The 14,971-nt window shown below is 41.7% G+C and overlaps 1 protein-coding gene across 27 annotated transcripts in view; it reads left to right on the forward strand.

Moving 5' to 3' along the window:
• Positions 1 to 14,971, forward strand: part of nrxn3a (neurexin 3a) — a 430,411-nt gene that overhangs the window by 400,078 nt on the left and 15,362 nt on the right. For 14 of the 27 annotated variants that reach the window (XR_016488894.1, XR_016488896.1, XR_016488897.1 and 11 more), the window contains one exon: positions 13,698 to 13,788. Coding sequence is in view for 18 of the 27 variants with exons in the window: in XM_090210796.1 (XP_090066922.1) it covers positions 13,698 to 13,788 (91 nt within the window). In the remaining 9 variants the exon portion in view is untranslated. The remainder of the gene's footprint in view (positions 1 to 13,697; positions 13,789 to 14,971) is intronic. The other 13 variants (XR_016488898.1, XR_016488895.1, XR_016488899.1 and 10 more) reach the window with 1 other exon arrangement.

Raw genomic sequence — 14,971 nt, forward strand, 5'->3', positions numbered from 1 at the left:
CCCACCAAATCTGTACCCCTTCAGGTACATTGACCCGTTCTGCATTTTAAATATCTCAGAGTTAGAAGAACATGGCAGAGAGGACTGCAGGACTCAGCGTTTTACCGTTTCACCCAGGTGCGCTATAATCGATTAGGCACTACCGCAGGGAGGCGTGTGTGCGTGTGTGTCTGGGAGTGCGTGCGTGCACACGTGCAAGAGGGCTCTTATACGCGTGTGTGATTGTGCACAAGCATGGGTTTGCGTGTGTGATAATAAATAACCTTGTCTGTTTCCCTTGTAAATCAGGACACAGGCGGCTCCACTGTACATCCTACATGATCTACGTCCTGTCTATAGTCCACATCACCACACAGCTGATGTATGGGGACCTGAGCGATTGAGCTGGGCTAGGCTGGAATAGCACGCCGAGTTGGACAAAATGGCTTTGATTACAGAGAGTAGTCAAATGGCAAAGTCAAGAGATGTCAGCTGTACACAGGTCAGCTGTACTAATTAATTTAAGCATCCTACACTCTTAGAAAAAAAGGTGCTATCTAGAAACTTAAAGAGTTCTTCGGCTGGCCCCATAGGAGAACCCTTTGAAGAACCCTTTTTGGTTCCAGGAAGAACCCTTTTGGATCCAGGTAGAACCGTTTTGGTTCCAGGTAGAACCGTTTTGGTTCCAGGTAGAACCGTTTTGGGTTCCTTGTAGAATCCTTTCTTCAGAGTGGAACCCAAAAGGGTTCTACCTGGAACCAAAAGGGTTCTACCTGGAACCAAGAAGGGTTCTTCAAAGGTTTCTCCTATGGGGACAGCCAAAGAACCCTTTTGGAACCTTTTTTTCTAAGAATTTAATGGTCACCTTGATTCCTTTAGGCCTTGTTGTCTTTTCTTTCGCCCAGACTCCGAACACCTTTCCTCCGCATTTCTCAGAATTCTTCTTCTCTCTGATCCCTTGAAGAAAATGAGTGCTAAAATCCTGAACTCACATGCCTATGTGAGCCTCAGCTCCTCCCTCCCCTCTGTCTCTAGTAGCTGTGCATAATTGCATGTTTAGGCCTGGGCTGTTGTCAGCTTAATAATGGTCTTCTTCTGTGGTAATGGGTCTAAGTCCTCGTCTCTTGTTATTCATGACAGTATTAGTCTAATTGTGCCGTCTCACACCAGCGGAGATGTCTGACCTCCCATTCAATTACAGGGGGAGCCAGAACCAAGCCTATAAGCAGGTTAAATCAGTTATCTTCAGACGTCGGATGCTTTAAGTTGTAGGGTCAGCAGCTTTTAGTGTCTGCTAGTGCTGTTTTAGAGTTGTGTTAAGTGTTTTTTTGTTATCAATCCGGAACAATCGATTAGTTACGTAGTACCGTATATCTGTTCGGTGGACTGGTTGCTTACAGTGCAAACTAAAGTTCTATACTACCAGGCCATAAAAAGAGGATAGTCAATCGTCTGTGTGACCATATCGGAACTGATGGCCCACCACCTAGAGGTTCTCAACTACTGGCTGCATATAAGGCAGAAGCAGTAGGTACATACATATGTTTTAAATATGACAAAGGGTCCAGAAATGTAACACAATTGCTGGAGGAGTCAATAAGCATATTTTTATTGGGGAGAATACTCTGTTTGACTGGTCAGTTGACAGTTGAGCCTGTGTCTATGGAACTGTTTAGAGTTTTCTGCCTGGCTGGTCCCCAACACCTGTCCCTGTCCCCAGCAGAGCCCAATGGTGAGGTACACTTTGACTGCCATACCACACCCAAATGAACTACCACCCAGGGACTCATTTTACAGAAGCCATTTGCTAACAAAAATATCTCTCAAATACCAAAATGTCACCCAAATAGGTTTCACTATAGTTGCGAGAATTCACAGCATGCCGTGGCTAGATGGTACACTTTTCACCCCCCCCCCCCCCCCCTGCCTTGTGCTTAAGCCCTATCTGTCCTCCCCTGGCAGCGTGAATACATGGGGCTGCATTAGGTATGTATGAGCAGGATCCTGGACAGTGAGGAGTGAGCGTTGACTCATCCATCCAAGACTAAAATCCTCGCTGCAGCATTTTGTTCATGATTAATCAAAGTCAATCAAAGTCAATCCTAACTTCCCCCTAACCTACATTAAGGTACTTACAATGTCTGATCACAGTGTTTCCTTTGTCATAGCATCAAAGGGTGTTTTTGCGTCAAAAATATCTGTTTCCAGAAATCCAACAGTTGGACTGCATGCTGTTGCCTGAAGAAATGTGTTCTTGTTTTATGGTGAAGTTTCTGTCACAGAGGCTATAAATGTTTTGTTCCATCCATATTGGAACCAGATTCCTTGGCAGCTAGCTACCTCATCAAGGTAATTAGCCAACTATATCTAAGCTTACAGGGGATTTCACTGCACTGGCTTCTGTTTGTCATTTGGTTGCCAAAAATGGATCCACTAATTGAGTTGCTAGCCTCTTTCTGATTTGCCACTCTTTCTTTTTTACCTCATTCCCTCTCTCTTTCTGTCTCGCTCTGTGATCTCTATATTTTTCTCTGTTTCTCTCAATTTTTCTCCATTTCTCTCTCTCTCTCTCGCTCTCTGTCTCCCTCTCTCCCTCAGTGGGATGCTAATATTGCCTGGCATGGCTAGCAGCGGCTGTCAGTTAGCGAGCTGGCCAGCCGAGGTAAATATCCTGCATTGATTAGGCAGATTTGCATAGACACCACAGGCCTGGGGGAGGCAGGAGAGGAGGCAGAGTGGAATGCTAAAAAACCCAACAGCATATTACATAGACACCATGACAGAGCCTCAAAATACCCCAAATATCATCTCTCACTAATACCAGGGGGACGTTAGTGTGTGTGTGTGTGTGTGTGTGTGTGTGTGTGTGTGTGTGTGTGTGTGTGTGTGTGTGTGTGGTGTGTGTGTGTGTTTGTTACGTGTGCGTGCGTGCGGGCGCGCGTGTCTCTGTCTCAGCTGCTAATCCACGACAAGGCCTGGCTGGGCCACTGTCAGATTGAATACTGTTTCCAGTATTGTCCCCTGACTAATCAGAAATGTTGAACATGCAGTAGGAGGTTCCTGGGATCTAATTGGTTATATTGCAATCATATGGTAAATCCCAAACGTCTAGCCTACAGTCGGGAAGCATTGGCCATATCCCCTGTGAGTGCACATATTCACTATTCACTGTCTGAGGTGTTCAGTGTCACCAGAGTAGCTTAGGCCTACCATGCAATTTTTGGAGACCCTATTAAAGATTGTGATAATATCTCCAGACATGTAAAGTGTAGTATAATTGCATGAAATATGTTTGTAAAACTTAATAGAAAAGGGCTCAAGTACAAATAAAAGTCACCCAGTAAAATACTATTGAGTAAAAGTCGAAAGGTATCTGGTTTTCAATGTACTTAATTAAGTACAGTGGTGGAAAAAGTACTCAATTGTCAATTATCATGTAAAAGTAAATGTAAATGAATGTACATTTTTAAAATTCCTTATATTAAGCAAACCAGACTGTAAGATTCTGATTTTATTTTCTTAGTCAACCTTGTGTTCTTTTTCTTTGTGTTCTGGAACGTAGCCTTGCCTTTCATTTTTGTTCGTTGATTTCACCTGTGTTCGTTTCTCACCTGGTCACATCAGCTCCCTATTTAGTTCAGTTCTTTCTGTTTGTATGGTTGTGAGGAATATGTAGCGAGGTCCAGCCGACTAGAGCATACAGGTCGCAGTGGTGGGTGGTATAAGGTGCTTTAGTAACAAAGCGGATGGCACTGTGATAAACTGCATCCAGTTTGCTGAGTAGAGTATTGGAAGCTATTTTGTAGATGACATCGCCGAAGTCGAGGATTGGTAGGATAGTCAGTTTTACTAGGTTAAGTTTGGCGGCGTGAGTGAAGGAGGCTTTGTTGCGAAATAGAAAGCCGATTCTAGATTTCATTTTGGATTGGAGATGTTTGATATGAGTCTAGAAGGAGAGTTTACAGTCTAGCCAGACACCTAGGTACTTATAGATGTCCACAAATTCTAGGTCGGAACCATCCAGGGTGGTGATGCTAGTTGGGCGTGCGGGTGCAGGCAGCGAATGGTTGAAAAGCATGCATTTGGTTTTACTAGCGTTTAAGAGCAGTTGGAGGCCACGGAAGGAGTGTTGTATGGCATTGAAACTCGTTTGAAGCTCGTTTAGATGCAGCTATAGGATTGGTTGTAATGCAATCGTAAAATGGTCAGGGAGGCGACGAAGAACCTGATAGTCACTCAGACAGAGCTCCAGAGTTCCACTGTGGAGATGGGAGAACCTTCCAGAAGGACAACCATCTCTGCAGCACTCCACCAATCAGGCCTTTATGTTAGAGTGGCCAGAAGGAAGCCAATCCTCAGTAACAGGCCTTGTTGGAGTTTGCCAAAAGGCACCTGAAGGACTCTCAGACCATGAGAAACAATATTCTCGGGTCTGATGAAACAAAGATTGAACTCTTTGGCCTGAATGCCAAGTGTCACGTCTGGAGGACACCTGGCACCATCCCTACGGTGAAGCATGGGGATGTTTTTCAGCAGCAGGGACTGGGAAACTAGTTAGGATCGAGGGAAAGATGAACGGAGCAAAGTATAGAGAGATCCTTGATGAAAACCTGCTCCAAAGTTCTCAGGAGAGCACCTGAGAGCGAGCACCTGATGAAAACCTGGCCAGGGCCAGGGCCAGGTGTGCGTTTCACTTTTTTTGCAAGGTCAATACTGTCTGGCTGTGTGGAGAGTAACCCACAGAGACTGTGTGCCACAAAATGAGTGACACAATGTTACAAAACCTGGCCAGATGATTTCAAGTCAACAGTCTCAAATCCAAGTCAAGTCTCTAGTTATTTTCTTTTCTATGTGAGTCAGACTCGAGTCCAAGTCATATGACTCAATTCCACAGCTCTGCTAACTAGCATTAGTGCAATGACTGGAAGTCTTGCTAGCAGATACCCATAGACTTTCAGTCATTGCGCTAATGCTAGTTAGCAATTGCGCTAGTGCTAATCCGCAACTTCCTTCAAACTTCACGCAGACATATAATTTTTATCCACGAGTTCATTTGACTGGGAATTAGTGAAATTGCCAAAATATCCATTTACGCAGGGGCAACAAAGGCGTTGAATGCATAGTCCTGGAGGCAGAGCTGAGCGATTTCCACTAGATGAGGCGAGCTGTAAAGTCACAATTGGCTATAGAAATGTGCTTTTCGGTCCTAAATTGAGGTTAGGGTTAGGCATAAGGTTAGCAGTATGGTTAGGGTTGAGGTTAGGGTTAGGGTTAGAATCAGATTGTATTACTTTGTGGCTATGCCAGCTAGTGACTACCCTGCAGAGCTGCCTCCAGTACATGAGTCATCCCAATAAATGCCAGCCTGCATAACTGAGGCCAGCTCCAGGTTTTGTCTGTTAACCCAGGGATATTGGTGAGAATTCAGTCAGAGTAGCGTTACAAACGGCCATCGTTTAATCTGTTGTAACCATGCAGATGGCTATAGAAAGCTTTCATCCTCTTTCTGTCGGTCCCCCAGGTTGCAGTGAGGGCGGTTTTAGAGAAGGGCTTTAGTGTGTGTGGGCTTTAGTTTGTGTGTGTCTTTGCGTGTGTGTGTTTTGGCCCTGGTCTTTCGGGAGCTTAGAGGCTCTTTAACATGAGGACAGCCTGAAAGCATCAGTATGCAGACACACACACACACACATGCAGGATTGGGACCTGTAGTTTGATGCAGCTTGGCTTGGAGGCAAGCAGTATGAGCTAATCTTAGAGGTGTGTGTGTGTGTGTATGTCTGTGTGTGTGTGTGTGTGTGTGTGTGTGTGTGTGTGTGTGTGTGTGTGTGTGTGTGTGCGCGCCCTTTCCTGCAGTCAGATGACCATATCGCCCTCTACTGGCCTCATGGGTGACCTTGATAATGGAAAAGTGTTTATTTCTACATTTCAATGTTGCAGCTTGCTGAAAATTGGAATGTTATTAATATATTACATAATTTTATAATTCAATCTGGTGGTTATATGTCAAATGGTTTTGTTTTGTGTAATATCTGTAAAGTATAATATTGGGATGCAAACTCAAAATGTAATACATTTCAACTCTATAACTGACATGGTACAGGTGTCCTCTTTTTTTAAGCCCATAACCATGTGTGTGAGGTGTATACTTTTGTTTCAAAGTAGATTTGTTTAAGACTACATAAGACCCTGATTTAACCCACTGCAGTAAAAGGTTAAAGTGGGTGTGGGGTTAAGAGGAGTAGCTAGGTTGGTGAGTTAAACAAGTGTGTCTGTAGCTGTGAGTATATGAATATTTTTAGTGTGCATTTGTCAAACTCAATGCGCAGAGCTTTTCTAAAGCAGGTTTATCATGGTGACAAAAATAGTGTATTGTACTCTCCTTGAATAATGTGTGTAATCCACCAGCACTGACAGTAACATCTCTCTCTCTGGTGCTCTGGAAGTGCACACCAGGGTTGAGGAGTAACGGATTACATGTAATCAATTACATGTAAGGGATTCCAAAAAAACGGTACATGTAATCAGTTACGTTACCAGCAAAAATATTGTAATCGGATTACCGATACGTAGATCAATACTTTGAGGATTCCTTTTCAATTCAGAAAGGATGTTTGCGAGAGAAAAATTATTTGACACTTCGCTGTTTTCTCAATGACATTCAAAATCAGCATTGAAAAAAGACGCAAGATTAAATATGTTCTATCTGAGCGACCACAAGTCAGAGACCACTATGATGACACACCAAATGTGTTTGATGGATCGCGGGAAAAGAGCAGGAATATGCTTTTGTAGGTTACAGTCCAAGATATGTCTTCCAATGGTGCGACTGCTGTCGGCATCCAAAGATCCAACTTCAATAAACGCTTGGAGGTAAGGATGACAGTAGTGATGTAGTCTACGGCGATATGGATATCACTTATTATTGATATCTACATAGAGCATTGATGTGAATCACACTGCTGCTCTCTCATTTTTACTGTTTGCGCCTGGTTGTTTTGGTTGGCGTTTCACAAATCTAAATGTGTATTTGAACCCAATAATGGTTGAATTCAAGAAGTTGAAACTGCCTATCAATCATTGTTTTTGAAACCAGTGGGCAGCCAGTGAAAAATTAACTCTTGCAACAGTTGCATAGTGCGGATCCCAGCCTATAGAATAAAAGTGGAGCTTTTATTGCTCAATCGAATTCATGCTGATAAAAACATTATCCATAGACCTAATGGACACAAGCTCAAACTTGAACTCATTTTATATATATACAGTTGAAGTCGAAAGTTTACATACACTTAGGTTGGAGTCATTAAAACTCGTTTTTCAACCACTCCACAAATTTCTTGTTAACAAACTATAGTTTTGGCAAGTCAGTTAGGACATCTACTTTGTGCATGACACAAGTAATTTTCCAACAATTGTTTACAGACAAATTATTTCACTTCTAATTCACTGTATCACAATTCCAGTGGGTCAGAAGTTTACATACACTAAGTTGAAAAAAAAAATTGTAGACCTTCACAAGTTTGGTTCATCCTTGGGAGCAATTTCCAAATGCCTGAAGGTACCACGTATCATCTGTACAAACAATAGTATGCAAGTATAAACACCATGGGACCACGCAGCCATCATACCGCTCAGGAAGGAGACACGTTCTGTCTCCTAGAGATCAATGTACTTTGATGCGAAAAGTGCAAATCAATCCCAGAACAACAGCAAAGAACCTTGTGGAGATGCTGGAGGAAACGGGTACAAGAGTATCTATATCCACAGTAAAACGAGTCCTAGATCAACATAACCCGAAAGGCCGCTCAGCAAGGAAGAAGCCACTGTTCCAAACCGCCATAAAAAGTCAGACTATGGTTTGCAACTGCACATGGGGACAAAGATCGTACTTTTTGGAGAAATGTCCTCTGGTCTGATGAAACAAAAATGTAACTGCTCGGCCATAATGACCATTATTATGTTTGGAGGAAAAAGGGGGAGGCTTGCAAGCTGAAGAACACCATCCCAACCATGAAGCACGGGGGTGTCAGCATCATGTTGTGGGGGTGCTTTGCTGCAGGAGGGACTGGTGCACTTCACAAAATAGATGACATCATGAGGATTGAAAATTCTGTGGATATATTGAAGCAACATCTCAAGACATCAGTCAGGAAGTTAAAGTAAAGCTTGGTTGAAAATGGGTCTTCCAAATGGACAATGACCCCAAGCATACTTCCAAAGTTGTGGCAAAATGGCTTAAGGACCAAAAAGTCAAGGTATTTGAGTGGCCATCACAAAGCCTTGACATTTGTGGGCAGAACTGAAAAAATGTGTGCGAGCAAGGTTGCCCACATACCTGACTAAGTTACACCAGCTCTGTCGGGAGGAATGGGCCAAAATTCACCCAACTTATTGTGGGAAGCTACTCAAAATGTTTGACCCAAGTTAAACAATGTAAAGGCAACTCTACCAAATACTAATTGAATGTATGTACACTTCTGACCCACTGGGAATGTGATGAAAGAAATAAAAGCTGAAATAAATCATTCTCTCTACTATTATTCTGTCATTCACATTATTAAAATGATGTGGTGATCCTAACTGACCTAAGACAGGGAATTGTTACTAGGATTAAATGTCAGGAATTGTGAGTATAAATGTACTTAGCTAAATGTCCGACTTCAACTGTCTATGTTTTACCCCTTTTTCTCCCCAATTTCGTGGTATTCAATTGGTAGTTACGGTCTTGTCCCATCACTCGGGAGAGTCCATAGCCGTGCGTCCCCCAAAACACCACCCAGCCAAGCCGCACTGCTTCTTGACAGAAGCCAGCCGCACCAACGTGCCGGAGGAAACACTGTGCACCTGGCAACCACATCAGCTTGCATTGCACCCAACCCACCATAGGAGTCGCTACTGTGCAATGGGACAAGAACATCCTTGCCGAATAAACCATCCTCGAACCCGGGCGACGCTGGGCTGATTGTTTACCGCCCCATGGGTCCCCCAGTCGCGGCCGGCTGCGACAGAGCCTGGACTTGAACCAGGGTCTCTTGTGGCCTTAGACCACTGCGCCACTCGGGAGGCCTAACTTGCACACTTTTGATAGACTTAAAGCGGCAATCTGTATTTGCTACATCTATTTTTTTACTTATAAATTATATATACAGTACCAGTCAAAGGTTTTTCTTTATTTTTACTATTTTCTTAATTGTAAAATAATAGTGAATACATCAAAACTATGAAATAACACATAAGGAATCATCTAGTAACAAAAAAAGTGTTAAACAAATCAAAATAGATTTTAGATTTTAGATTCATCAAAGTAGCCAACCTTTGCCTCGATGAAAGCTTTGCACACTCTTGGCAAAGCATGCCATTCCATGGGCGCAGCATTTATTTTTCAACTCGAATCAACAAGCCCAATCAGTCCTCCATGACAACAAAGTAATCATAAACAACATAGTGGCTGGCTAATAAGTCCTTCGTTTTGGGGTCATGGCTAATCTATACTTCCATATTTCCAAGTCCTATTCTTGAAGATCAAGGGGTATAATTCTGGAATTCTGATAGACCTTGGTTTTTAATGTAAAGATATAATTTAATTGTATTATTATATGCAGTAGAAAGCAATGGGTTATAAGAAGCCTACATAACCAACCCATGAAGTAAAATATGGCCAGCTATGTAAACTTTAACATTGATTTATCCAGCAATGGATGTTGTTCAATTGGTAACATATATTTTTGTCTTCTTCTAATGCCTCTTAAGGTTAAAGTAATCTAAAAGTAACGGAATGTAATCAGATTACGTTACCGAGTTTGGGTAATCCAAAAGTTACTTGACTGATTACCATTTTGGACAGGTAATTTATAACTGTAATGGATTACATTTAGAAGGTAACCTACCCATCCCTGGTGCACACATTGATTTATCGATTCAAGCTGTGGTTTTTTATCACTAAGATTGTGAGCCACCAAACGCTGTATGTTTAGTACAGCGATATACTGATCTGATACTCTTAAGACACACCTTATTTCCTTCCTTTCTTCCTTCCTTAATTCCTTCCTTCCTTTCTTATTTCCTTCATTCCTTCCTTCATTATTTTCTTCTTTCCTTAATTCCTTAATTTCTTCCTTCCTTGTTGGCTTTTCTAGTGCAGGTTTTCAAGTAGTTATATTATCCTGTGCTGTAGATGGACATACTGTGCATACATACATTCAGACACACGGACAGACTGACATCCAAAGCTCACCTCCGCTTCAAAGGGACAAATGTTGCGTGAAATCAATAGACAGATTCATCTTGATATGAGATGTTTGCGCTCTGAAAAATGCTTAATTTCCTGGAGACTTGAAATAAATTGAAAAGGATTTGTGTGGATTTGCTTATCAGTGGGCCAGTGTGAAGCCTGCTCTCCTTTAAGGCTTGAGGACACATCAGAATAGAGCTAATCTTCTACAGAGGTTCAATACGGAGTTCTCCCTCTCTGTCAGACCTGGGATGGACTGAGTGAAAGGATTGAGCCAGCATATGAGACTGATAGAAGACTTATACCATGTCGAGATATATTTGCACGTTGTTATAGCAGGGATTAGGCTATTTTCTCCATCCCTTCTTCATCCTTTCAAATATGAAATATAGGAGACAGTACATTGGCAGCTAACATGTTGTCACACAGCAGTGAGAGTGAAGAGATGGGTATGTACATCTCTTAGGTGACATTGGAGAGGGAATGAGAAATATCCCTTCTTGTCTTTTGTCACCCCCCTCTGGACAAATCAACCATAATGTATTGTAATAATGATAATACAATTAAAGAAATGCATCCAGTACTTATATAGTAGGCATTACGAAATAGTTACAAAAAAAGTATAATGTGTATTTTTGGGAACATTTGGTAACCTACATTGTGGTGACATGTTGTGGTTCAGCCAGGACTCTTGGCACCATTCTTCTCTAATGAGGGATATGGTAAACCTGACGCCAGTGGGACACAGCCGCCTAGGGCACATGTATATTTGTCGATTTTCCCACCGGTTTACCCAGAAGGGATGTGTGTGCGTGCGTGTGTTCTAACGCTGACACATACCAAAATAGAATACCATTGCAAGCCATGGCTGGATTCACTTACACTCCTAGATAAGAGGTGTAATTCTACAGTTACAGACTCCATTGATTTTGGCTTCAGACTAATGTGTCTAAGAGAAATATCGCTATATGCAGGGGTGTACATAAGTAAGCTCGCAGACAGCTTTGGCATTACTCTTAACACCGTGAAACGGGATGGAGGGAGCCAGGCGTTGGGTTGTTTATGACATTAAGCACTGTCATTCTCAGCCATTTGACTGCGAAATCGGAGATCATTTCCCATTTTTCCTAGGAATCAGTCAATTACTTTTCTCATTGCTTTTCGCATCTGCGATCTCCTCCCTCTGAAAGACGGCAAGCAGTCTTTTTCCACACTAAATATAAATTCAATGAATAATTTCATATTTACCGCCGGGCCATATTTTACAGCGCTCCAGTGTGGATGCCCCCGATGCCTGCTTATTCATCTTTGTGCATTTGAATTATTTTTACTCCACTATAAACTGTTTTAATGTGTGTGAGTGTGAGTGTGTGCGTGGGTTTCTCCCCACCACACACCCACCCTCTCTCTGGTCAGGTGTAGATTTCATACTCCTAGTGTGGGTCTGTGTCAAAAAAAATCTCAAATTGTACTTTTGTCACATGCGCCGAATACAACAGGTGAAATGTTTACTTACGAGCACAACAACAATAACGAATCTATATATAAGGAGTGCCGGTACTGAGTCAATGTGCAGGGGGTAAGAGGTAGTTGAGGTAATATGTACATACATGTAAGTAGGAGTAAAAGTGACAAGGCAGTCAGGATAGGTATACTGAGTAAAAATATAAACGCAAGATGTAAAGTGTTGGTCCCATGTTTCATGAGCTGAAATTAAAAATCCCAGAAATGTTCCATATGCACAAATCTGGTTTCTCTCAAATCTGGTGCACAATTTTGTTTACATCCCTGTTAGTGAGCATTTCTCCTTTGCCAAGATAATCCATCCACCTGACAGGTGTGGCATATCAAGAAGCTGATTAAACTGCATGATCATTACACAGGTGCACCTTGTGCTGGGGACAATAAAAGACCACTCTAAAATGTGCAGTTTTGTCACACAATACGATGACACAAATGTTTTGAGGGAGTGTGCAATTGGCATGCTGACTGCAGGAATGTCCACCACAGCTGTTGCCAGAGAATTGAATGTTCATTTCTTTATGCCCTCCAAGGCTTGTTTTAGAGAATTTGGCAGTACGCCCGACCAGCCTCACAACCGCAGATCAGCCCAGCACCTGATTTCCTGATATGATAACTGTAACTCAGTAAAATCTTTGAAATTGTTTCATGTTGTGTTTACATTTTCGTTCAGTATAATAAACAGAGTAGCAGCAGCGTATGTGAAGTGTGTGAAAGTGTGTTGTGTGAGTGTGTAGTATATGTGTAGTATGTGTGAGTGTGTGGGTAGTCCGGTGAGTGTGCATAGAGCCAGTGCAAAAAAAAGGGGGTCAATGTAAATAGTCCGGATAGCCATTTGATCAACTGTTCATCAGTCTTATGACTTGGGGGTAGAAGCTGTTCAGAAGCGTTTTGGTCCTGGACTTGGCTCGCAGGTACCACTTGCCGTGCGGTAGCAGAGAAAACATTTATGACTTGGGTGGCTAGAGGCTTTGACCATTTTTAGGGCCTTCCTCTGCGGGTGTGTGTGTGTGCATGCTTGGGTGCGTGTGTGTGTGTGTTTTACAGTCCCATCAGCCCCAACAGTATTTACGGTGCTGTTGGTCTGTCCAACCCCTGATGACTCCATTACTCCCCCTGATATTTATAATTTCATAAAGCTGCTCCATGACAACGTTTATTTTATCCCCCTCCTAATCTCCTACTAATAAAGACATGCCAAACGCTGGGGTTGAAAAACGAGTGCGGCCCGAGCGAGGGAGGGAGAGGAGAGATAAATCAGAGGTGGAGGTGCAGGAGATTGTCAATGATCGGGCCGCTACGATCGAGCTGCCCCGCTCGATAGCCATGATCTATAGTAATGAAAATCCATGCAAACTATTGAGAGGGGAAGATGGAGGGGACAGGGGTGAGAAATTGGGCCGAGTTAACAACCGCGATGAGGAGACGTCGCCGGGGAAATATTATGGCAGCCGTTTGAAAGAAAGGCTTTGATAAACACGGCAGAAGTTTTTCAATTACCCGACTGCCCATGCAGTAAAGAGTAAAAGATGGAAAGCTGGCCGCTGCCCAGATCAGAGCTATAATGCAATAATACAATTCACAGAGGAGTTTGACTGAAATGAACTACTGTACAGTATAATGCGTTCATTTCAGAGAGGAGTTTGGATTTTCTTTTTCTACTTTGCCCGGATATGAACTCAAGGAAGCAAGTGGAATGTAAAAGACCTTTGTGTAATTTCCCCTCTCATTCCAAAGCTTTTGCTGTAAGGCAATAGAACATTAAAGATTGTTTATGAAATGTCGCATCTTCAATTACTGTGTAGCGTTCTCTGACATTGGAAAAAAGCTGAACATTGGAAGTAATGATCTTCTTGTCTGTGTGTTTGTGTCCTTTTCCTGTCTGTGTCTGTGTGTGTCCCTGTGTATGTATCGGTTTGTCTTTGTTTCTTTTTTTTCCTTTGTCTGTTCTTGACACGTTTGGCCCATGAAGCAGACAACGGATGACATCGTGTCGTCGGCAGAGTGTTCGAGTGATGACGAGGACCTGGAGGAGTGCGACTCTGGCCATGCAGGTGGGCTAGGTTAGTTTACCTCTGCTTGCTCTCACCCTGCTCTTTCACTCCATACACACCTGAGGATGAAGCACTGCATCCTCTAAGCATCACAGCCCCATGGACACACAAAGTGTAACTTCCAAAAATAGAAACTAAATGTAGTGAAATATAACAAAACAAGACAAATCATTCAACACTTAGACAGAATATTGGGTAAGACTGGAGATTTGTTAAGAAATCTGACTAAATGACATAAAACACACACATATATATATATATATATATATATATATATATATATATATATATATATATATATATATATATATATATATATATATATATATATATACCAAGGTGGAAAATAGTCAAATCTGTCATGAAGGACTATCCACTTTATAAAACAATTATGTTGCTTCAAAAATCAATACAAAACATCATTGATTTATGAGTTACACATGCCCATGGGGTCCTCTGAAGTGGTTAACATGGTCATCTAAACATGGTCACCTAAACACATACAAATTTTGTCCTCTCAGCGTTGAATGAGAGAGAAAAATGTAAATACTTTAATATAAAGATACAAAATTAGTATGGAGATGTACCATGTGCCATTGATGCTTCAAAATGTATCATACCGTGTTTGGGTCCAGCGCTCTTGCCATGTGGTACTGTACTGACTTGCATTTTGACTCATGATACATTTTGAGATTCTCTTGAAGATTTGCTTTCAGCGAAATTACTGTGATATCTAGCAGGAATTGAAATAGTGTTTTTTTTTTATGTTTGTTCGTTTTTCATTTTTGTTTCTTCCATATTTAGAGGCGTGCCTTGTTAAAACATTTTTTAATATAGAACAGATATCATCGAATTTCTGTGTACGATTTTTTTAATTAATTCATTTTTTATATAGTTTTGCTTCAAGGTGAACATGTTATCCTGCTGTCTTTTTCCAACCCAAATATGAAAAATAGAATATTGAGCTAACTTATAAGTTCCAAGTCATATTCCTCTAAGCTTTTTGAGAGAACTTGGGAATTGCTTTTTCTTGTTTGAATAAAATATCACTAACCAGCTGTCAGTCATGGAACTGTGTGTACCAAAACAACAATTTAGCCTAAAATGTTTACTTCCCAAATAAAAATGAAAACTATTGACTTTGATAAGTTTCGACAGTTTATATTGGTACTCTACAGATATAAGCCAGGTA

This window comes from Oncorhynchus mykiss, chromosome 19, assembly GCF_057628025.1.
Source record: "Oncorhynchus mykiss isolate SJ-2025 chromosome 19, ASM5762802v1, whole genome shotgun sequence".
Lineage (NCBI taxonomy): Eukaryota > Metazoa > Chordata > Actinopteri > Salmoniformes > Salmonidae > Oncorhynchus > Oncorhynchus mykiss.